General features: G+C 44.8%; 1 protein-coding gene across 2 annotated transcripts in view; it reads right to left on the bottom strand.

The window, feature by feature from the left end:
- The window catches only part of LOC143784260 (putative methyltransferase DDB_G0268948), a 122,755-nt gene that overhangs the window by 34,425 nt on the left and 62,519 nt on the right, over positions 1 to 25,811 (bottom strand). For both annotated transcript variants that reach the window (XM_077272287.1, XM_077272288.1), the window contains exons 3-4: positions 11,706 to 11,869; positions 11,403 to 11,616 (exon numbers count right to left, since the gene is read on the bottom strand). In XM_077272287.1, the coding sequence (XP_077128402.1) occupies positions 11,403 to 11,616; positions 11,706 to 11,869 (378 nt within the window). The remainder of the gene's footprint in view (positions 1 to 11,402; positions 11,617 to 11,705; positions 11,870 to 25,811) is intronic.

Raw genomic sequence — 25,811 nt, 5'->3', positions numbered from 1 at the left:
GTTAGCTGTGTTCCCCTGTAACGCTAACAGGGCACAGCATGTTCTTTTCTGTGTGACTCAGTGAAGTAACTGAGTTCACTTATACCGCCAAATAATGCCGTCATTTTCTAGCAGCAGGTTGTCTCCTGCACGGTGGACCCCAGGCTGCGAACACACCAATTATAACATCCATATTAACTCGGTGTGTTCCGCCAGTCCTCACATTATATTTGCATCAAGAATTTGTTGAAATGCAATTGAATTGATTCTTCACTCTATCCATTTGAATATTTTTCTGCCCAATGATTACAGAAGTATTCTAGGAGTGATACCTTTATTGGCTAACCAGAAAATAATATGTTTGCAAGCTTTCAGAGCACAGTGGCTCCTTCTTCAGGCAGGATTACAAATAGATTAATAAGAAAAGAGCACAACATTTAAAGAATATTACAGGAGGACATTTGTTAGGGGGTGGGAAGTGTGATGAGTCCATAGATAAGCCAAGGTAATCAAATTAGGCATTTTCTTACAAATGGAGATGAATTTACACAGGCACACAATCAGGAATGAAATGGACACACCTGTGGGAAAACATTTCTCTGGACCTGGACACAGTATGACATACTAAAAGGTAATTTTAAGGACCACAGGGAAAGAAAAATTTGGGAATACAAACTAATGAATATGTTTAATTCGTTGACAGTAGGACTCAATTTAACACCTGGATTTATGAGTCACTACATGGATACAATTCACACCTCCACCAGATGGACTCCAAATAACTAAGAACATTTTTCCCACTGCCTCTCCATTTGTAAGAAAATGCCTAATTTGATTACCTTGGCTTATAAAGCCAATAAAGGTATCACTCCTAGAATACTTCTGTCATCATTGGGCAGAAAAATATTCACATCGATTTTTCTGGCTAACACGGTACCACAATACAATTTGTTATTGTACATCACTCTATCCATGAAATGTTTACCGTGCATTGGCTGCAACACAACCCCAAAGCATGATTGATCCACCCCTGTGCTTAATTGTTAGAGAGATGTTCTTTTCCTGAAATTCTGTGCCTTTTTTTCTCCACACATACCTTTTCATCATTGTGGTCAAAGAGTTTTTTATTTTAACCTCTGGTCCACAGGACTTGTTTTCAAAATTCATCATGCTTTCCTAGATATTCTTTTGCGTGCTTCTGATGCTGAGTTTTATGGTGAGTATGCAGAGCGGTTTTCTTATGATGACTCTTCCATGAAGGCCACATTTCTGCTGGTGTCACTGAACAGTAGAACAATGTACCACAACTTCACAGTCTGCTAAATCTTCCTGTAGGTTTTTTGCAGTCAAACGAGGGTTCTGATTTGCCACTGAAAGTTTGCTTGGTCTTCTAAGACACTGACTTTCAGGGCTTATCTACAGCATTCTATAATTGGCATCACGTGAAATCCCTTACAAACATTCCCTCACCACTTTTATTGCGCGCCCAGAGCTACAGACCGGGTCACTGTTGCCGTGACCACCCCTTTAAGAATCGTCCGACCCTGTTCCGAGTACGCCACGGCCCTAGCGGGTGTCGCACTTGCGCAGTGGCATCTATTGACTAGTGCTAGATGCTTCTGCACATGTGGAGCGCCCCCAGACGCAGGGCCGCGGGGTACTCGGTACCGGGCCTCTCAGTCTCGGTTCTGGGGTTGTCACGGTGGCTAGACCCGGTCCGTGACCCTGCTAAGGGGCGTCCAATAAAAGGGTGATGGTGGTGATTTGTTGATGTGTGGTGTAGGTCACGATGAATAACGAGGACACAGGGTTGCAGTCTCTTTACCTCTTTACTGAAGGCTTCAGGATCCGCAATCCAGAGTACTGCTAACAGGGCTGGCTGAGACCGGCCGGTCTGAAGGCACATCCAGAGTTTCCTTTGCAGGTGGAAATCAGTGCCTACCTTCTAGCGCCTGTGTGTTGTAGTACCTCCCTGCTGAGCACCACGGGATAGTCCTCACAACTATTGTCTGTTTCTGATGTTCTTTCTCACAACTCGTATCTGTTCTGATGTTCTTCTCCGTCCCCCAGATGATATGGAAAGGACGCACCCGTATGACGGGTAGGCCTGGAGTTCTTCCGGGACCCTAGCGTCTCCCCTCTCCCACAATTGCCCCCTATGTCTGCTTAGGTGTTTTAGGTGAGACAGCCAACCTAAAATCAACTGTCCTGCCGCTGTTTGAAGTAATGAAAGAGACAAAGAGCTAGCACTCGTTGGTAGTGTTTGATGGTGCTGGTGAACGGAGCCAGGAGCCCCCTTAGTACTAGAGAAAGAGTCAAATCACCGCACTCATCATGTTGATTTTTGCTAACGTGAAAGTTTATTCAAGACGAAGATGAAAAACAACAGGGCAATAGTATTTAACGTTTCGGCCACTCAGTGGCCTTGGTCACAAAATACGTGCCTTTGTAGTTGTTTTGTGTTTCGTCAAATGATATTTAGATATTCTACTGAATTCATAGGTGGAGAAGACCCCGTATTTCCCAAGGTTGGAAAAATCAGGCATTAAGTCCAATGAGCGATTAACAGGAACAGGGTATATATGATTCTAGTACCTCCGTATAGGTTAGGTCGGCTTGGTATTAGTTTAAGTGTCCCAATCTAATTATAGGATCCAGTACAGATGCAGTAAGGGTTCTGTTTATTGGGAGCAAAAACAACTCCAAGGTGTATGGATCCACTTAGACAGAGTGGAGGTATAGTCACAAGGGAAGCGCAATCCAAGGGCCTGGAATCTGCGTTGGTGGTAAGGTGGGAGACGCCGACACAGAATGTGTCCTGGCGGTGAAGGAGTTTGAAGTAATGCTTGGAGCTTAATACTTCCTCGGCGTTCCGGCCACCGGCTACGCGCCTCAGTAGGATGTTGCCGATCTCGGGGCACGACTCCTACTGGCTTTATCTCCTTTTTGCTGCGATCTCGTTTCTCACTTCTCCACAATATATCTCGCTTCGTATCCTCTCTTAAGATGCCGCCGCATTCAAGTGCAGGCGCGGCTCCGTAACGATCTGTCCTGTTTGCTAGGTCACTGCCAGGATCCCACCCCTGACAGAGACCCCCCTGAATCTTCTCCCGCAACACCCTCTGCCACAGGATGTTGCCTGGATCAAACCCAGTCAGCTTCTCTCTAACTTCCTATCCAGCCCCCCAGTTTTACCAGATTGTGAGGAGTGGCCTAATACATAGAACCCTTTGCTCCCCCTGGTGGCTGGAGTGTGAAATATAGTGTGTGACTGTGATACCTGGTCAGGTGAACTCCTTAAGTGCCATCAGACGTACCATCACTCCCCTTAGTGGCGGAGCGTCAGTACTGCAACGACCAGGACTCTGGGGCGCTGCACATGCACCGCCAGTGCCATTTTGCCGAAGGAAAGAAAAAATGGTTTCAACAAAATGGTGCCACTATGCCACTTGTGCAGTAGAATCTATCGGCAAGCAATAGCTGCTACTGCGGATGTACTGATGCCGACACCATTTTGCTGAAGTAAATATTTTTTCTAAGCCAACAATATTACATGCATTATGTAAAATAGGAGGCAGGTCACTGAAGGATCAGTGACCTGTCATAAGCCCATACCGATGAATATGTGAACAAAGCACCACATAAAGACCTGCCTGCAAGCCGCCCTGGAGCAAAAGAATGTCATTAACTGAAAACTGCAAATACAGAATAAACAACAAGATCCAGATCTCCAACAACAACAAGATCTCTCCAGGCCCCAAGGCATAATAAAAAGATTTTAAAAAATCTTATATCCACATTACCGCTCACTTCTGCTCTTCATAGTCACCCACATGGTCTTTAACACATCTCCTCATCTTTGCTGTTCACACTGAATCCCCAGACCTCTTCACACTAGGCTGAGGACAGTTTAGCCCAAGTAATCGTAAAGTCAGGATGACATGACGTGCACTGTGACCTTGTGCGTGCATGTACAGAACTGCTCTGAGGCTCTTGAAAACTGAGCTATCATATATCAAGTCCCTTATTATTAAAATACGCTATTTTATTATCACACCATAAAATAGACCAAAAGTGGACAAAAAAAAACATACAACAAAAAACAATAGATGTTCACACCGGATAGTAAATAACCCACCCTGATATCATACCTGTGCTTAATAACAACCTGACAACCTAGGGAAGTGTTATGGCATCCCAACTCCTCAATGGCTGTCCCTGAAATGCCCTACTTGTCTCAATCTTAATATAATGTAACAACATAAATCAGAGGTATACATAAGATCAAACAAGGTCTCTGTCTATATGCAACTGAAATATTGCAATAAACGGGGTGAGATATATGCTAGTACAAATTGTGAAAATATGATATAACAGATACTGATAATGGGGAAAACTAAATTGCCCTATCAACTCAAGACTACCTGCCAGCGGAGGTTGGCACCCTAGATATTCAACATTGGCGCCCCCACTCCATGGCAGATGTCCCTTGCATGCCCTATAGTGTCCTAAATCAACAACACCTTAATAATATCTCATGAGCAATTTATAAACCAACAGGGCCAACTATGCCCATAAATGTTAACATATTGATAGCACATCAACAGTAAGGCAAAAAAAGAGCACTCATCTGGCTTCCTGTAAATGCCTCAATGCGTTTCACTATGCGGCCCAACAGGAGGCCAAGTAAAAAGATGGTAAAATCATGATATCCAGTGTTATTATGTCCTTTTTCAAAAGACCTGTTTAGATAACACACTTTTTTAGACCACTCCCCAAACTTACTCTATCTTCTTTTTAGGAGGGAGTAACCGATAGTAGATACCAGCATCAATTTACTCTATAACCCTAGGGATGTATGCGCCACATTATTAGACAAGAGAGCTCCCTCTAGTCTCAGTGCACATGCCCGGAAGTGACACGCATTGGATCTAATGCGAGTCAGCTTTCCACACTGGAACGCACAAAGACACCGGTAGTATGGTGCGCATGACCAGAAGACTGCGCACACCTACGTTGCGTCCCAAGCTGAAGCACATGTGGACCAGCTGTGAAAATGGTATGTGTTCCAGCCTGAGGAGCAATCCTTCACTACAGCAACAAAAAAATGTATGTGGGTGTTATTTAATCCTTTAGTGACCACAAATACGTCTTTTTACTGACCTGCATTATAAGAGACTGGCACCCCACTACAGGCGACAATCCAGCAGCTCTCAGCTGTCCACTATAGCTGACAATTTGCTGCATCAGCCACGATCAGTGCTGGTACAGACTATAGTCATTTAACCCCTTAAATGCTGTGCTCAATAATGACTATGGCATCTAGATGGTTAACAAAGTGTGGGGGCTCCCTCTTTAACCCCATCAGCACCCTGAGATCTTGATTGTGTGGTACTGATGCTTGCGATGGCAGTTCCTGGCCAAATAATGGCCTTAGAGTCTTCCAGCTACAGTGGCCTGTTAAGAAGTTAGAAACGGTCAGGTGGTAAAAATAAACTTCTTCATTGCTGTCATGTTACTTTGCATTAATTCCTGAAAAGCACCTGAAGAGTTAATGAACTATCTGACAGCAGTTTTCAATATGGTGGGGTGTTCTTTTTAACATAGTATCACTTTTGGGGGTTTCCAACATATAAGACCACCAAAGTCACTTCAAATCTTAATAGGTCCCAAAAAAAGACAAGTTTTGTAAATTTGTAAATTTCCTTGAAAAAAAATGAAAATTTACTGCTACATTTTTAAACTTTGTAAAATTCTAAGAAGATAAACAATATTTTACAAATGGTGCTGATGTAAAGCAGACATGAGGGAAATTGTATTTACTATTTTTGTGTAGTATTACCATCTGGATAAAAGGGTTAATCATTCAAAGTACAGAAATTGCTAATTTCTTGAAATTTTTGGAAAAATTTCTGATATTTTTAAACAAATACAGAAAATTTTGACATAAATTTACCATTACCATAAAGTACAATCTATCATGAAAAAAACAGTTTAAAAATCAATGGGATACGTTGAAGCTTTCCAGAGTTATTGCCACATAAAGTGACACTGGTCAGATTTAAAAAATGTGGCCTGGTCACTAAGGGGTTAACTCCAAAAGAATTGCTCCACATTCCATAAAAATATGTCATCCTTAGCAGGTATATTTAATCGCTCCCCATTTTTAAAAAAATATATATAATCCTTAACAGGAAGGATGTAAAGGAGTAGCCACATAAAGAATAAGAGTGGAACAAGGAACTACCTTCTTTATTTTGATCTTGCCAAGTGCACCAGACATGGTGTCAGATGAACATACAGAAATATACAGATCTATTTAGATAAGTCACAGACAATATGTGACTATGTGAGTCCTCCCATCTGCCCAGGGACAGGTTGGCATATAATGGGACACAGGGGCTCCATATCATGGTGCCCTGAGCTGGTGGAAGCACTTTGTTTCAAAGAGGAAACAATTGTGAGTAAGGGTAAACCTAAGAAGATTAAAGTCATTATGTCTATTACATTCAATTGATCTTGATTTGAGAAAGTGGTATACGCCTTTAATGCCAGACTCATGAGGGATGTTGTTCTATAATGCTTCCACATATGTTAAGGTGTATTGATAACATATTTTATTTTAATAATATTAAGGGTCTTGATATATGATAGCTTAAATTGGAGACTTTTTCTTCTCTATTTATCTTTCCCAAATTGCTCTTGAAAGCTGGAAGTCCTGGAACAGTGTGAAAGAGGCCTAGAGATTCAGCGCTCAGTGGCGGAGATAAGAAGATATGAGGAATACCGGATGGGTGACGATATGGAGCTGAAGATTTGACCGGTAAAATGATTAGAAGTATAATTTATTTTAATCTTGTGATGGCCATTTGCGGTTCAGAAACAACAAGCTCCCATCATTTTGCTAAATAAGTGTGAAAGCGAATTACAAAAAATATCTGTATTTTGGCAATATTCAAGAAGAATTTAATTCTACTTCAATATATTTGCTCATCTTTAGACACTAGTAAAATATCATGACAAACAGCAGTAAATGATAACAGCAGAATTGTGTTATAATGTAGAGTAGGAAAGGAGTATAGATACTACCTATGTTATACAGCAGGTGAAATAAGTATTGAACACGTTACCAATTTTCTATGTAAATCTATTTCTAGAGGTGCTACTGACATGAAATGCTCACCAGATGTCAGTAAAAACCCTTCCAATACAGACAGGCAAATAAATCAAACATAAATGTCCATAAATTACATTATGGGTAATAATGAGAAATGACACAAGCAAAAAGTATTCAACACATGAAGAGAAAGATGCAAAAAGCCATGGAAAGCCATGACACCAATTGAAATCTATCAATCTGGACACTTAGGGTATGTGCAGACAATCAGGAATTGGCAGCGCTTTGGATGCAGCGCATGTCCATTGTGTCCAAAGCAGGTGAATCCGTATGTGTTCACTGAACCATGTGTATTCACGGCGTCCAATACATTCTATGGGTGAAATTTCTCTTGCGGAGACTCTGCAACCGCTGATGTCTCTGGCTGCATAGTGGACATGGGATTTCTTGCAATCCCATCGATTAAGCTGTAACAGCTGGACGCTGCAGGTTGGACGCTGCACAAGTACGCAGCGTTCAACACGCAGCGTTTATTGATCGTCTGTACATATCCTTTGTGAATAATAATATCAGCTGGTTTAACTGATGGGCTATAAAAAGGTGTCTCATTTTCAAGGTGCCACACAAGAAATATCTCATGATAGGAAAACCAGTGAGCTGCCTCAATACCTTAACAACCTTATTGTTGCAAAATATACTGATGGCATTGGTTGCAAAAGCATTTCTAAATTACTGAATGTTCCAGTGAGCACTGTTGGAGACATAATTCAGAAGTGGAAAGAACATAATTTCACCATGAAACAGCCACAACCAAGTACTCCCCACAAGATTTCAGGTAGACTATTAAAAAGAATTATCGGAGGAGTTGTCCAGGAGCCAAGGACCACATGTGGAGAGCTACAGAAATAACAAAAAACTGACTGACACTTCCAAATCATAAATTTAAAAAAACTGACCATCACATCCAAACATAGACTAAGTGTGAACAGGTGCTGGACCTAGAGTCACCAACTCATATACAGTCAAATAAATAAGGCAGCACACTGTAGTGACAAAACCTTTCCTCTCTGATAATACAGTCTTCATCTGAATGGGAACCTAATTCATTAGCCTAATTCATTAGGCTTCTGACTGAGCACTCCTCCTTTTAGCCATAGGTGTTTTCAATCACAGCAGGACCACTACCCCTCCACAGCAAGAGAGATTTAGTCAAAGAGAGGGCTCACATTAGGTTCCCATTCAGATGAAGACTGTATTCTCAGAGAGGAAAGGCATTGTTAGGCCCTCGTATACGAGAAATGCCTTATTGTGGCTACAAGGTACACATAAATTGGCCAATTTATGCTCTAAACTTTCTCCATTTTTCATATTTCTAGTGCAGTAATGCAATTCAATTTTCATGTTTCATGTTTGCAGGTTTTGGCATTAGTGTGCTGCCTTATTTATTTGACTTCCAAATCATGCAACAAATAAAATTGTGCTCGGTAATGCTAAAGCATGAAAAATGTAATATATGAAATATGAATAGCATTACTGCTCTTGAAAATAAGAAAAAATGGAGATACTTAGCACATAATTTGGCCAACTCATGCATGCCTAGCAGCTAACGACAAGGTGGTTTCTGGTTTGCTGGACTCTTAGCACCACGCCGGGTGTCAGTTCACTCACCCGCACTGCAGTTGGCTCCTCTCTTCCTCATGCTCACATGTTCCCAGCAGCACTTCCAGCCGGATCTCTGGCCATGTTCTAAAGGCATGCGCGCTTGCTCCCGCCCTCTTAAAGGGCCAGCACATGCACTCGCTATTTCCTCCCCAGCCAAATGGTTTTGAGGTAATATGTATATATTGCTTCCTCTCCATTAGGGAGGTGCCTGAGCAACCTTCCTGTTTACAGTTTAAGTTGTGAAAGGTCGCATACCAGTGCAAATCCTGCCTGCAGTATTCCAAGTACAAATTCTGCCTGTTGTACTTCAAGTGGAAATCCTGCCTGCTGCACTCTGAAGCAAATCCTGCCTGCTGTACTCTGAAGCAAATTCTGCCTGCTGCACTGTAAAGCAAATTCTGCCTGCTGCTCTCTGACACCGACTCTGTCTCTGACACATACTCTGTCTGCTGCACTCAGATATGAACTTGGTCAGCTGCACTCTGATGCAAGCTCTGCTTGCTGCTCCATCCAGTCAGTCCTCCGGGTCCACCAGCTGCACAACCATTGGCCTGCCCTGGAGTGGCACCTGGTGTTCATTTGGAGCCAAGTCTAACCTCACCATCAGAGGCTCTAGTGAAAAGTCAGGTGATCGCTTAGTCACAACACTCAAGGCTCTCCACGGTCCATGGCACAGTGGTTACACAAACCACGATCGTGACAGGCTCCTATGTATCTAGTGTGAATACCTCTCTTAGGCTAAAGCCTGAATTTATGGGTAGGTAGGATCCTGCTGCAATTAGAACCACTACAGACTGGAGAGCAGAGTGCTTGGTCAGAGGGCTGATATACAAATAACAAAATCTGACTTCCAAATCAGAAAATTGATGTGTACAGGTGTGAACTAGGAGCAGCCACCTCCATATACATCAAACAAATAAAGTTTGAAGTGCTTTAGCACCACAGCATGCAACTGTATTTGTTTGAGAGTTACACAAAGACCTGGAATCAGCAGCTACAATTGTTTCAAAGTATACTATAAGTAATGCACTCAACTTCAATGGCCTGTATGCACACTCACCACACAAGACTCCACTGCTGACCAAAAAGAATGTTTAAAGGCCCCGTCTCACATAGCGATTTACCAGCGATCACGACCAGCGATACGACCTGGCCGTGATCGTTGGTAAGTCGCTGTGTGGTCGCTGGGGAGCTGTCACACAGACAGCTCTCTCCAGCGACCAACGATCAGGGGAACGACTTCGGCATCGTTGAAACTGTCTTCAACGATGCCGAAGTCCCCCTGCAGCACCCGGGTAACCAGGGTAAACATCGGGTTACTAAGCACAGGGCCGCGCTCTGACTGAGCCGCCGTACAGTGAGAGCAGAGCGCAGCGGTGACGTCACCGCTGTGATCTGCTTTCACTTTCACTTTGCGGCGCTCAGTCAGAGCAGGAAGCAGACGCCAAGGGACCTGACGGACATCAGATGGTGAGTATGTACTGTTTGTTTTTTTTTACATTTACGCTGGTAACCAGGGTAAACATCGGGTTACTAAGCGCGGCCCTGCGCTTAGTAACCCGATGTTTACCCTGGTTACCAGTGAAGACATCGCTGGATCGGTGTCACACACACCGATTCAGCGATGTCAGCGGGACCTCAACGACCAAAAAAAGGTCCAGGCCATTCCGACACGACCAGCGATCTCGCAGCAGGGGCCTGATCGCTGGTACGTGTCACACATAGCGAGATCGCTACTGAGGTCGCTGTTGCGTCACAAAACTTGTGACTCAGCAGCGATCTCGCTAGCGATCTCGCTATGTGAGACGGGGCCTTAAGTGTATTTAAACTTTACTCAACAAGATTTAGACAGCTCTATGAAATACTGGGAGAATATAGTGTGGTTAGGTGAGACCAAAATGACATTATACACCATTTGGAGGCCAAATAGCACTGCATATCTTCCCCAAAACTGCATACCAACAGTAACGTTTGGAGGTGGGAACATCATGGTGTGAGGCTGTTTTTCAGCATACAGCACTGGCAAGCTTCATATATTTGAAGGAAGGATGAATGGACAAATCTACCGAAACATTCTCGATAAAATCTACTGCCATCTACCAGGATGATGAAGATGAAATGAGGGTAGAAATTTCAGCAAGACAATGATCCCAAACTTACAGCCAAGGAAACTATCAATTCAGAGAAAGAAGATAAAGCTGCTGGAATGGCCAAGAGCCAATCACCTTACCTGAATCCAATAGAAAATGTATGGAAGGAACTAAAGCTCACAGTTATAGGAGCCCACTGAACCTTCAGGATTTGAAGAATGGGCCAGATCACACTTCAGCAATGCACACGACTAGTTTCTCCATACAGGAGGTGTCTTGATGCTGTCATCACCAACAAAGGCTGTTGTGTGAAGATATAAATACATTTCAGTAAGTGTGCTCAATACTTTTTCTCTGTGTAATTTCTCATTATTGCACATTACTTAATTTATGCAAATCTATGATTTGATTTCTTTGCCGCTGTGGATTGGACGGGTTGTTGCCGACTTCTGGTGAGCGTTCCGTGTCAGTTGCACATTTTAGAAATATATTTACGTCGAAAATTAGTGACATTTAACAGTTACTTCTCCCGCTGTATGTAATCTGTAAGTTACCTCTGACATTACTGCATTCAGGTCGTCTGATACATTTCTGTATTCAAGCTCACTCGATAGTACAAAAGCGTGGAAAGCCAAGCATCCTCTCGTCTTCAAGACTCGAACTGTCTCATCGAGAAACTTGTCTAATGTGAACCAATGTGCAGCAAGTCCAGCATTTACCAGGTCCACAGAAGCATCCTTCAGTGGTAACTTCTCAGCCGGAGCCACCCTACAGACAGGACAGACGATTACCAGTGTCACTTATGCCATCTAATGCTCCCATATCAGCATAATTAGTAAATCCAGCTTAGTACTCACATGTAGGTCACATTTTTTGCCAAAGTCATTTGCTCAGCCACACTTATCTGTGATTCACTGATATCTAGTCCCAGGACCTTTTTGAAGTGAGGAGCTAGAGGTAAAGTGTAACGTCCGGTCCCACAGCCAACATCCAGCGCCATTTCAAGGGGCCGCCCATTTGTCTTTATAAGGGATAGAGTGCATTTAGTAAAGCTAGAATTATTTCTATATAAAGTACACTACATTTATTATACTGATAGATGTAAATGTTAGGTACAATCATTTGATATTTTTTTGCCATTTACATACATTGTACAATAAATTAAATACATTGGATCACAATACTAAAGCATTTCTTGTTTACACATAAGCATCAATAATATAATATTTGCATTTACAAGGGAAAATATTTGCCAGAAATGTATTCTATTTCACATTAGACCAGCTTCCATGTATTAGTGCAGAAAAGCTAAAGATCTTAGACATGCATTGTAAACTCTTATGTCAAATGGAAAGCCAAGACCCAGAAGATTTTTAAAGGAGCCTTCACACTGGAAAGTTGACTTTGTGCATGACGGTTATAATGTGGTATCTGTGGATTTTTATCCCCTTAAACAAAAGAACAACCCTTCACGTTGAGGAAATCTATGAACTCATGTACATGATTACGGCTTGTACTGCACCTATATTAGATTCTATCCACACCGGCTTCATGTTCCCCCATGGCAGCCTAATATGCACATTGTTAAATAGTAATGTAGTAATGATGATAATACTGATAATATATATATACACTCACTGGCCACTTTATTAGGTACACCTGTCCAACTTCTTGTTAACACTTAATTTCTAATCAGCCAATCACATGGCGGCAACTCAGTGCATTTAGGCATGTAGACATGGTCAAGACAATCTCCTGCAGTTCAAACCGAGCATCAGTATGGGGAAGAAAGGTGATTTGAGTGCCTTTGAACGTGGCATGGTTGTTGGTGCCAGAAGGGCTGGTCTGAGTATTTCAGAAACTGCTGATCTACTGGGATTTTCACGCACAACCATCTCTAGGGTTTACAGAGAATGGTCCGAAAAAGAAAAAAAATCCAGTGAGCGGCAGTTCTGTGGGCGGAAAAGCCTTGTTGATGCCAGAGGTCAGAGGAGAATGGGCAGACTGGTTCGAGCTGATAGAAAGGCAACAGTGACTCAAATCGCCACCCATTACAACCAAGGTAGGCCTAAGAGCATCTCTGAACGCACAGTGCGTCGAACTTTGAGGCAGATGGGCTACAGCAGCAGAAGACCACACCGGGTACCACTCCTTTCAGCTAAGAACAGGAAACTGAGGCTACAATTTGTACAAGCTCATCGAAATTGGACAGTAGAAGATTGGAAAAACGTTGCTTGGTCTGATGAGTCTCGATTTCTGCTGCGACATTCGGATGGTAGGGTCAGAATTTGGCGTAAACAACATGAAAGCATGGATCCATCCTGCCTTGTATGGAGCATCTTTGGGATGTGCAGCCGACAAATCTGCGGCAACTGTGTGATGCCATCATGTCAATATGGACCAAAATCTCTGAGGAATGCTTCCAGCACCTTGTTGAATCTATGCCACGAAGAATTGAGGCAGTTCTGAAGGCAAAAGGGGGTCCAACCCGTTACTAGCATGGTGTACCTAATAAAGTGGCCGGTGAGTGTATATATATGTATATATATATGTATGTATATGTGTGTATATATATATATATATATATATATATATATATATATATATATATATATATATAGTTAGCACCATGCCGGATCCCTGCCCTGACAGGCAGGGTCTTCAGTGTGCCTCTTCACTCACCCATGCTGAGGACGGTTCTTCACTTCCCCATGCTCTGCATGCTTCCAGCCGGTCCTCTGGCCATGTTCTTGTGGCACGCAAGTGGGCACTCCCACCCTTAAATGGCCAGCACATGCACTCGCTATTTCCTCCCCAGCCAATGAATGTGGGGCATTGTGTATACAGCTCTGGCAAAAATTAAGAGACCACTGTAAAATGTTCAGTTTGTCTGATTTTTCTCTTTATAGGTATATTTTTGAGTAAAATATTGTGCTTTCAGACCTCAAACAATGCAAAGAGAACAAGTTCATAATCATTTAGAAACAGCAATACTAATGTTTTAACTCAGGAAGAGTTCAGAAATCAATATTTTGTGGAATAACCATGATTTTTAATCACAGCTTTCATGCGTCTTGGCATGCTTTCCACCAGTCTTTCACACTGCTTCTGGAGCAAAAATGTAAGCAGTTCTTTTTTTTTGATGACCTGTGACTATCCATCATCCTCTTGATTACATTCCAGAGGTTTACAATGGGGTTCAGGTCTGGAGAATGGGCTGCGCATGACAGGGTTTTGATGTGGTGGTCTCTTAATTTTTGCCAGCGCTGTATATTGCTTCCTCCCCACTGGGGAGGTGCCTGAGCAACCTTCCTGTTTACAGTCTGTTGTGCAAGGTCGCATACCAGTGCAAGTCCTGTCTGCTGCATGCTAGTGCAAATCCTGCCTGCTGCACTCGAATGCAAATCCTTCCTGCTGCACTCGGATGCAAATCCTGCTTGCTACACTCGGATGCAAATCCTGCCTGCTGCACTTGGATGCAAATCCTGCCTTCTGCACTTGGATGCAAATCCTGCCTGCTGTGCTCTAAATGCAAATCCCGCTAGCTGCATTCTGATGCAGATCCTGTCTGCTGCACTCTGACACAAACTGCTGCACTCACTCTGATGCAAGCTCTGCCAGCTGCACTGTGAAGCAAATTCTGCCTTCTGCTCTCTGACACCAACTTTGTCTCTGACACATACTTTGTCTGCTGCACTCAGATACAAACTTGGTCAGCTGCACTCTGATGCAAGCTCTGCTTGCTTCTCCATCCAGTCTGTCCTTTGGGGTCCAGCTGCTGTGCTACCGTTGGTCTGCCCTGGAGTGACACCTGGCGTTAGTGGGTTTAGACTTGGCTCCCAATGATCAGAGGCTCTAGTGAACAGTGAGGTGATCACTTAGTCACGCCACTCCAGGCTCTCCGCTGTCCGTGGCACAGTGGTTCCACAAACCACGACATTATATATATATATATATATATATATATATATATATATATATATATATATATATATATAATTTGCTGATATGTATTATTTCTGTACATTTAGCATGGATGGATGGTAATGTCATACTATAGGCCAGGTGTCCCCAACATGTAGATCGGGAGCCACTTGTGGCTCTTAGTCCCATGAATTGCGGCTTGCAGCTGTCTGCTAGACCTGGAGCTATTGCACCAAGCTGGTAAACAGGTTTGAAGGGCACATCTCAAAATAGTCAATCTTGAGAGTAGCCTTGCACAAAAGAGCAGATCTGGATACACATACAGTGGTCCTAATGGTTTAGAGATAATTTAAGCATGGTACGCTGAAGACAGGATGATACTACCTGTGTGAGGAGGAGCTTGAAGCAGGATGTGACAGTGTGTTAGAAGTGTCATAAAATGTATATATTTATTACAATACTAGATGGAGGCCCTGTGGCGGTGATGCCGCGATGGGGGCAGGCTTTGCAGCATTGAGAATCTCTCCCCCCATGTGTGCCCCCACCTATCCACTCTCTCTTTCCCCATGTGCTGACCTCTCCCATCTGTTCTCTCTTCTTTGATCTGTCTACCCCATGTGCTATCCCCCTGTCTCTCTCCTTCTTGTGCTGTGTTCTCCCCTCAAAGACAATATTGACATTACCGCAGGAGATCAGAGGATACACTTGTGAGTTAAAATATTTTTTAAAAACAGTCAGTTAAATATTTTACCTTACAAAATGAATCCACTGTGATCCCCTGCTGTAATGTCAGTATTGTATTTTGCTTCCTCCCCTGCCCAGGAGATGTGGTATGCACATTGACAGTCAATTTTTAAAATGAACTTTTGTTCATGGGAAAACCCCTTTAATGTGACCGGCTTCCTCTGCCTGTAGACACGTCGCGCATCTGCCGCTGGGATCAGCCAAATGATTCACTGCACCTGCGCATACTTTGCGCAGGCACAGTAAATTACACCGCCACCATCTTTGTGCAGACAGATAGCGATGGTCACATTAAAACTGCGCATGCGCTCCTCCTGTATAAAGATGGCAGCAGTCAGTGAATCATTCGGCTGATCCTGGCAGCGGCAGGTTCACGATGGTGTTCCGCTGGTGGTACCACACAAGTGGCTGCGTGAGTGTGAGTATGTGTGAGTGTGTGTGTGTGAGTATGTGTGAATTTGTGAGTGCGTGTGTACGGCGTATAGAGTGTGTGTGTGTGTGGTGCGACGGTGTTCCGCTGGTGGTACCACACAAGTGGCTGCGTGAGTGTGTGTGAATTTGTGAGTGTGTGTGTACGGCGTATAGAGTGTGTGTGGTGCGATGGTGTTCCGCTGGTGGTACTGTGCAATAGGTTAGTACCAGCAGCAGTTTCCATGTCGAGACACCCATCACTTGGGTGTCCCAATATGGTGGTCGGTGAACTTCCTCCGCTTGGAATTCTGGGATACGGTGACATCTGGACAGAACAGGAAATTGTAAAACATTGCAAGGCAATTATATAAATAGATATGATAAACCGAAACACTAAATACAAAAAAAGACAGAGTGCCCAAAGAAGACCGCTACACACATAGGTATATAAATAAAAAAAGGTGATATAATTATGTAAAAATCCTCACGTCTATAAGTATATTACTACACTGTCAAAAAGGACAATGTCTACCCAATCAGGAGTGGATGTGTGTAGTCCATTCAAAGGATCCTTACGGCATCAGAAAATAATTGCAGATCTGAGCTGCCCTATAGAACAACACTGGTCTGAGTGCTATGCAATGTTTTATCACATAGCACTCGGCTATGTTATACACTCTTGTGACTCCGATCTTAGGGATCAAACATCATCACAAAAAATAGAATTAGACTTAAGGTACCTTCACACTAAACGATATCGCTAGCGATCCGTGACGTTGCAGCGTCCTGGATAGCGATATCGTTTAGTTTGACAGGCAGCAGCGATCTGGATCCTGCTGTGATATCGCTGGTCGTTGAACAAAGTTCAGAACTTTATTTGGTCGTCAGACCGGCGTGTATCGTCGTGTTTGAGACCAAAAGCAACGATACCAGCGATGTTTTACACTGGTAACCAGGGTAAACATCGGGTTACTAAGCGCAGGGCCGCGCTTAGTAACCCGATGTTTACCCTGGTTACCAGTGTAAAATGTAAAAAAAACAAACAGTACATGCTCACCTTCGCGTCCCCCGGCGTCCGCTTCCCACACTGACTGAGCGCCGTAAAGTGAAAGTGAAAGTACAGCACAGCGGTGACGTCACCGCTCTGCTGTTAGGGCCGGCGCTCAGTCAGTGCAGGAAGAGGATGCCGGGGGACGCGAATGTAAGTATGTAGTGTTTGTTTTTTTTACATTTTACACTGGTAACCAGGGTAAACATCGGGTTACTAAGCGCGGCCCTGCGCTTAGTAACCCGATGTTTACCCTGGTTACCCGGGGACCTCGGCATCGTTGGTCGCTGGAGAGCGGTCTGTGTGACAGCTCTCCAGCGATCAAACAGCGACGGGCATCGTTGTCGCTATCGCTGCAGCGTCGCTTAATGTGAAGGTACCTTTATAGGTAATTCGATTTCTAGGAACCCTCCACAACAGCACCACAGGAGGATATGTAGCGCCCCCACTGCCGCAGGGCCGAGGGGTACCCGGTACCGGGCCTCTGAGTCTCTGCTCTGGGGTTGTCACGGTGGCTAGGCCCGGTCCGTGACCCTGCCGAGGGGCGTACAGTGATAGATATGATGGATGATGGTAGTGGTGGTGGTGCGATGCAATAAATAACGAGGACACCAGGTTGCAGTCTCTTTACCTCTTTACTGAAGATCTCTGGGTCCTCAGTCCAGAATCCGGATAACCAGGCTGCGCAAGTCCGGCCGGTCCAATGGCACCTCCAGAGTTCTCTTTACAGGTGGAAATCTGTGCCTTCCTTCTAGCGCTATGTGTTGCGGTCCTTCCCTGCTGTGCTTACGGAAAGTCCCCACAACTGTTGTGTCTGTTTCTTAAGTTCCCTCACAACTCGGTTAGATGATGTTCTGCTAATCCTCCGTCCCTCCCTGATGTTACGGTTGGGACGGCACCCGTATGACGGGTAGGCTCGGAGCTCTTCCGGGACCCTAGAGTCGCCCCTCTCCACAGGTTGCCCCCCAAGACTGCATAGGTGATTTAGATGAGACAGCCCGCCTTTGACTGACTGTCCTGCCGTTGGTTTAGAGTATTGCTTGAAGCTGAATATTGTAATACTCCCTCGGCATTCCGGCCACCGGTTATGCGCCTCAGTAGGATGTTGCCTCGGTCTTACAGCACGACCCCTACTGGTATTCTCCTTGTTGCTTTGATCTCATTTCTCACTCAGCACAATCTATCTCGCTTCCAATCCCTTCTTGGGCACCGCCGCTATACTGAGCAGGCACGGTCCCGTTACGTTCGCTCAAGTTGCCAATCCTCTGTCAGGATCCCACCCCTGACAGGGACCCTACTGAATCTTCTCCTGCAACACCCTCTGCCACAAGGTGTTGCCTGGCTCCAACCCAGTCAGCTTTCTGTCTAACTTCCTGCCTGACCCCCAGTTTTACCAGTGTGTGGAGAGTGGCCTAGTAAATAGAACCCTTAGCTCCCCCTGGAGGCCCGGCGGTGAAATGTATTGGTGTCTGTGATACCTGATCAGATGAACTCCTTCAGTGCCATCAGACATACCATAGCTCCCCTTAGTGGCGGAGCCACAGTACTGCAACGACCAGGACTCTGGGGCGCTGCACTCCCCCCCGGTTAAATCCAGTACTCCGGGACTGGGAAGAAAACAACAATACAGATTAGCAAAAAGACATACAATTTGTTGAGTGCAAATAACAATAAGTATACTTGAACAGAGCTTCCCTTTATGGGAGGTGAGGACACTCGAACGTTACAAACAAGGTTAAATATCATAGCAACATGCTATAAGTAACTGTTCTTACCCAACCGGGTATTCTACTTAGTACAAATTCTTGAACAATAATTTAACATTGCCTTTAAGGACGTACACTCTGAATCCGCTAAAGACCTTCTTATAATCACATTATAAGGCAATTTAACTTTTACATTCTCCTTCTTTAAATCTGCAGGACCGCCTGTCCTAACGGCACCAGACCTACTGCCTCTCCTTTCTTACAGGACCGCTCCTTTCAGCCCGAGCCTTCTGTCTTTTCAACTACTATACACAGTATAGAACATAACATTAATTTCAGTTTAGGATCAATGAGCCATCTCTATATGGCTCCTAAGAGGACTCACCAACTAACCCCTACGGGTCCACTTTCTGTCCTCATTTTCTATCAACATTATTAAACATTAAACTTCCATCATTACTTTTCTTACTAACATGTATGCAGGACACTACGTCTACCCCTACGGGCCCACTGCATCTTTCTTCTAACTTTCACTTTCCTTCGGGGAACATTATCAGCATTCTTTTACAATTAACTAGTTAGTTACATTAACGATTACATATCAACATTATCACTTTCTTTCAAGGCATCGTTATCACTTTACTGTTCTAAGGCAGTATTACTCATAAGTACACAAATGAACATCCCCTTTAAGAGGGGACCAAGTCTTTATGAGGTAGCATATCTTCTCAGGCTACCAGTCCATACTCATCAAAGGCTCCGGTGCGGTATCTTCGCAAAGAGTCTCTCTTTAAGTAAAACCAGTAGGGAGCACCTTTAAGAAGGTGCAAACTATTTACAAAAAGTTTGTATCATGCACTGTTCATGATTGCGGCAGTTCTGAAAACTTGTGCAAAACTAAGGAAAACAAACAAAACAATAGGGATCCCGGGTCAACAAAGGGATCCCTTTTAAGAGTTAACCCTAAATGGGTTTAGCAGCAAAGATCGGGAAACAGACAGTTTGAAAAACTATTTACAAATAATGCAGTATCTTACTCATTTTTCGGTATCCCCCACCGAGGCTTCACCTGGCAGGTGGCCCTCTGCGGCCCAGGTGGGTCGGACTCCAAGTTCACTCCCGCGGCCAGGTGCACCCCGTGGGTTCGGGTCTTCTGCACGACCAGGTCGTGCGCTGCAATAAGGGTCTGTGTGGGCCGATGAATGATGCTGGCAGTAGCGGCGGCGGCAGCGGCGGCTTCAGCGGCAAGCTCCTCCCCCTCAGTGCGGGATACCGCCAGAACGACGGTGCAGCGCTGCATATCCCGGGCCCACCAGCTACTCCCTTTTAGGTGCCGGCGGTACGTGACCACATCCCCTGGCTTCAGGAAGGACTTGGCGCCGTCCCCGCACAGGCAGGGCTCCACTTCATCCCAGGTGATGCGGACTCTCAGGGTTGTCCCGATCTCCTGCACGAAGCCCTTTCCCGTCTGGGGCAGGTAAACGATCACGACGCCCCACTTCGGCAGGGAGCCCTCCAGCAGTTCTCCGCGCGCCTCCCGCTCCACTTCTCGCTGGAACTCTGCGATCAGGTGGTTTCGATATTCCCCCCAGGGGAAGGGCCCGAGGTCATGCCCCCCCGGTGCATTGGTGCCAGACGGCGGGGACACCGGGGCATCACTGGTCGCAGCAGTGGCCGGGCCGTGTGCAGGGGTGAGGTGGCCTCCCCGGGGGTCGCGGCACTGGGTACCTTCACTTGCGGTAGCTCCTCCTGCGCCGCTCCCCTCTCCTGTGGAAGGCGTATGAACCGGGGACCGTCCAGGCACGGGATGCCCCATCGGCAGCTCCCAAGGATACAAGTCCTCCAGCGGGGGCATATCGGAGTAATCCACTGGTGACGGGGGTCGATGCGGGGCCATTCTTTTCTGCAGGCCTTCCCTGGTCTCCAGTTCCACCTCATCTGAGTCATAGTTTCGTTTCTTCGGTCTCCACCCGCCATAGAAGATCAAGAGGCGGATCTCTCCTGTCGACGGGCCCGCCCTTAGAATACAACAATATTTAGACTGGGCGGTCATTGTCCTTCGCGCTCTTTAGTTTGTCTACGCCTATTCCACGCCCCTCTTCTTCTCCTGCGCTCTCCTCAGCGCTGCAATGGCGGCGGACCTTGGCGGTAAATGGCGCAGCACAGTTCTTGTAATAAAGTAGTCCAAACACAATAAATCGCAGTTCCAGGGCACACATGACCTGATTCTTCAGGCTTAAGTAGATCCTGTTCGTGACGCCAACTTGTAGCGCCCCCACTGCCGCAGGGCCGAGGGGTACCCGGTACCGGGCCTCTGAGTCTCTGCTCTGGGGTTGTCACGGTGGCTAGGCCCGGTCCGTGACCCTGCCGAGGGGCGTACAGTGATAGATATGATGGATGATGGTAGTGGTGGTGGTGCGATGCAATAAATAACGAGGACACCAGGTTGCAGTCTCTTTACCTCTTTACTGAAGATCTCTGGGTCCTCAGTCCAGAATCCGGATAACCAGGCTGCGCAAGTCCGGCCGGTCCAATGGCACCTCCAGAGTTCTCTTTACAGGTGGAAATCTGTGCCTTCCTTCTAGCGCTATGTGTTGCGGTCCTTCCCTGCTGTGCTTACAGAAAGTCCCCACAACTGTTGTGTCTGTTTCTTAAGTTCCCTCACAACTCGGTTAGATGATGTTCTGCTAATCCTCCGTCCCTCCCTGATGTTACGGTTGGGACGGCACCCGTATGACGGGTAGGCTCGGAGCTCTTCCGGGACCCTAGAGTCGCCCCTCTCCACAGGTTGCCCCCCAAGACTGCATAGGTGATTTAGATGAGACAGCCCGCCTTTGACTGACTGTCCTGCCGTTGGTTTAGAGTATTGCTTGAAGCTGAATATTGTAATACTCCCTCGGCGTTCCGGCCGCCGGTTATGCGCCTCAGTAGGATGTTGCCTCGGTCTTACAGCACGACCCCTACTGGTATTCTCCTTGTTGCTTTGATCTCGTTTCTCACTCAGCACAATCTATCTCGCTTCCAATCCCTCCTTGGGCACCGCCGCTATACTGAGCAGGCACGGTCCCATTACGTTCGCTCAAGTTGCCAATCCTCTGTCAGGATCCCACCCCTGACAGGGACCCTACTGAATCTTCTCCTGCAACACCCTCTGCCACAAGGTGTTGCCTGGCTCCAACCCAGTCAGCTTTCTGTCTAACTTCCTGCCTGACCCCCAGTTTTACCAGTGTGTGGAGAGTGGCCTAGTAAATAGAACCCTTAGCTCCCCCTGGAGGCCCGGCGGTGAAATGTATTGGTGTCTGTGATACCTGATCAGATGAACTCCTTCAGTGCCATCAGACGTACCATAGCCCCTTAGTGGCGGAGCCACAGTACTGCAACGACCAGGACTCTGGGGCGCTGCAGATACTCCCCACCCTAATAGGGACAGGAAACATTTCCTTCCTCCAGTGTTTTTATAAAGAATAGTGATGAGCGAGCACTAAAATGCTCGGGTGCTCGTTGCTCGGGTCGAGCAGATTGCTTGGGTCAAGTACCCGAGTATTCCAATGAGCCCAATGTAAGTCTAATAGAGACCCGAGTATTTTTACCGCGATCCCCCGGGGGTCCTTTTAAGGTCTAAAAATGTCTGAAAATGATTGAAACACTGCTCAAATGACACAGGAACATCATGGGGATCGCCCCTGGAAGCATTCCTGACTCCTGGTTGACAGCTGTAAACAATTTTTTCCGAGATTCATGCCATTTTACCCTGGGCAAAAAAAAACACACTAAAAGAAACCAAAATGGATTTTGCTGGGAAATATGTTAAAGTACATCCTTTGCAGGTTAATGACTTGCTTGTAAGGCCAAATAACCCCAGACCGAAATGTCCCTCCCCAACTTGGGCTTAGTTCAGACACAGCGTTTTTGAAGCGTTTTTCAACTTTAACATTGCTTTCAACCACTACAAATGCATTCACTGGGAAATGTCATTGTAACATTTAAAAACCCTAGCTGGCCATGTGGTGTGTGACACATAAGCAGACCCATTTTGTTTAATTTATTAAGGAGGGACTCTTAACCCCTTAAGCCCCAAGAGTGGTTTGCACATTAATGACCGGGCCAATTTTTGCATTCTGACCACTGTCCCTTTATGAGGTTATAACTCCTGAATGCTTCAATGGATCCTGATGATTCTGACATAGTTTTCTCGTGACATATTGTACTTCATGTTGTTGGTAAAATTTCTTTGATATTACCTGCGTTTATTTGTGAAAAAAACTGAAATTTGACGAAAATTTTGCGATTTTCCAACTTTGAATTTTTATGCCCTTAAATCACAGAGATATGTCACACAAAATACTTAATAAGTAACATTTCCCACATGTCTACTTTACATCAGCACAATTTTGGAACCAATATTTTTTTTTTGTTAGGGAGTTATAAGGGTTAAAAGTTGACCAGCAATTTCTCATTTTTACAACACCATTTTTTTTTTAGGGACTACATCACATTTGAAGTTATTTTGAGGGGTCTATATGATAGAAAATAACCAAGTGTGACACCATTCTAAAAACTGCACCCCTCAAGGTGCTCAAAACCACATTCAAGGAGTTTATTAACCCTTCAGGTGTTTCACAGGAATTTTTGGAATGTTTAAAAAAACGAACATTTAACTTTTTTCACAAAAAATTTACTTCAGCTCCAATTTGTTTTATTTTACCAAGGGTAACAGGAGAAAATGGACCCAAAAGTTGTTGTACAATTTGTCCTGAGTAGGCCGATACCCCATATGTGGGTGTAAACCACTGTTTGGGGGCATGGCAGAGCTCGGAAGCAAAGGAGCGCCGTTTGACTTTTCAATGCAAAATTGACAGGAATTGAGATGGGACGCCATGTTGCGTTTGGAGAGCCCCTGATGTGCCTAAACATTAAAACCCCCCACAAGTGACAACATTTTGGAAAGTCAACCCCCTAAGGAACTTATCTAGATGTGTGGTGAGCACTTTGACCCACCAAGTGCTTCACAGAAGTTTATAATGCAGAGCCGTAAAAATATAAAATCATATTTTTTCACAAAAATTATCTTTTTGCCCCCAATTTTTTATTTTCCCAAGGGTTAGAAAAGAAATTGGACCTCAAAAGTTGTTTTGCAATTTGTCCTGAGTATGCCGATACCACATATGTGGGGGTAAACCACTGTTTGGGCGCATGGCAGAGCTCGGAAGGGAAGGAGCGCCGTTTGACTTTTCAATGCAAACTTGACTGGAATTGAGATGGGACGCCATGTTGCGTTTGGAGAGCCCCTGATGTGCCTTAACATTGAAACCCCCCACAAGTGACACCATTTTGGAAAGTACACCCCCTAAGGAACTTATCTAGATGTAATGTGAGAGCTTTGAACCCCCAAGTGTTTCACTACAGTTTATAACACAGCCATGAAAATAAAAATAATTTTTTTCCACAAAAATTATAATTTAGCCCCCAGTTTTGTATTTTCCCAAGGGTAACAGGAGAAACTGGAGCCCAAAAGTTGTTGTCCAATTTGTCCTGAGTACGCTGATACCCCATATGTGGGGGGAACCACCGTTTGGGCGCATGGCAGAGCTCGGAAAGGAAAGAGCGCCGTTTGGAATGCAGACTTAGATGGATTGGTCTGCAGGCGTCACATCGCATTTGCAGAGCCCCTGATGTACCTAAACAGTAGAAACCCCCCACAAGTGACCCCATATTGGAAACTAAACCCCCCAAGGAACTTATCTAGATGTGTTGTGAGAACTTTGAACCCCCAAGTGTTTCACTACACTTTATAACGCAGAGCCGTGAAAATAAAAAATCATTTTTTTCCCACAAAAAGAGTTTTTTAGCCCCCCAAATTTTTATTTTCACAAGGGTAACAAGAGAAATTCGACCCCAAAAGTTGTTGTCCAATTTGTCCTGAGTACGCTGATACCCCATATGTTGAGGTAAACCACTGTTTGGGTGCACAGGAGAGCTTGGAAGGGAAGATCAGACGCTATGTCACGTTTGGAGAGCCCTTGATGTGCCTAAACAGTGAAAACCCCCAATTCTAACTGAAACCCTAACCCAAACACACCCCTAACCCAAACACACCCCTAACCCTAATCCCAACTCTAACCATAACCCTAACCACAACCCTAACCCGTACATGCCCCTAACCCTAATCCCAACAACACCCCTAACCCCAACACACCCCTAACCCTAATCCCAACCCTATCCACACCCCTAAATCCAACACACCCCTAACACTAATACCAACCATAACCCTAACCACACCCCTAACCCTGACAACACACCCCTAACCCTAATCCCAACCGTAAATGTAATCCTAACCCTAACTTTAGCCCCAACTCTAACCCTCACTTTATCCCCAACCCTAACCCTAACTTTAGCCCAAACCCTAACTGTAGCTCTAACCCCAACCCTAGCCCCAACCCTAACCCTAGCCCTATCCCCAAACCTAACCCTAGTTCCAACCCTAGCCCTAACCCTAACCCTAGCCCCAACCCTAACCCTAGCCCCAACCTTAGCCCTAACCCTAGCCCCAACCTTAACCCTAGCCCCAACCCTAGCCCTAACCATAACCCTAATGGGAAAATGGAAATAAATAAAAAAAATATATTTTATTATTTTTCCTTAACTAAGGGGATGATGAAGGGGGATTTAATTAACTTTTATAGAGGGTTTTTTTAATCAGATTTTTATGATTGGCAGCAGTCACACACTAAAAGACGCTTTTTATTGCAAAAAATAGTTTTTGCGTCTCCACATTTTGAGAGCTATAATTTTTCCATATTTTGGTCCACAGATTCATGTGAGGTCTTATTTATTGCGGGACGAGTTGATGTTTTTATTGTTACCATTTTCGGGCACGTGACATTTTTGGATCGCTTTTTATTCCGATTTTTGTGAGGCAGAATGACCAAAAACCAGCTATTCATGAATTTCTTTTTGGGGGTATTTATACTGTTCCACGTTTGGTAAAATTGATAAAAACAGTTTTATTATTCTGGTCAGTACGATTACAGTGATACCTCATTTATATTTTTTTTTTATGTTTTGGCGCTTTTATACGATAAAAACTATTTTAGAGAAAAAATAATTATTTTTGCATCGCTTTATTCTGA

This window comes from Ranitomeya variabilis, chromosome 7 (assembly GCF_051348905.1).
Source record: "Ranitomeya variabilis isolate aRanVar5 chromosome 7, aRanVar5.hap1, whole genome shotgun sequence".
NCBI lineage: Eukaryota > Metazoa > Chordata > Amphibia > Anura > Dendrobatidae > Ranitomeya > Ranitomeya variabilis.
This window is presented reverse-complemented; position numbering and strand designations above follow the sequence as displayed.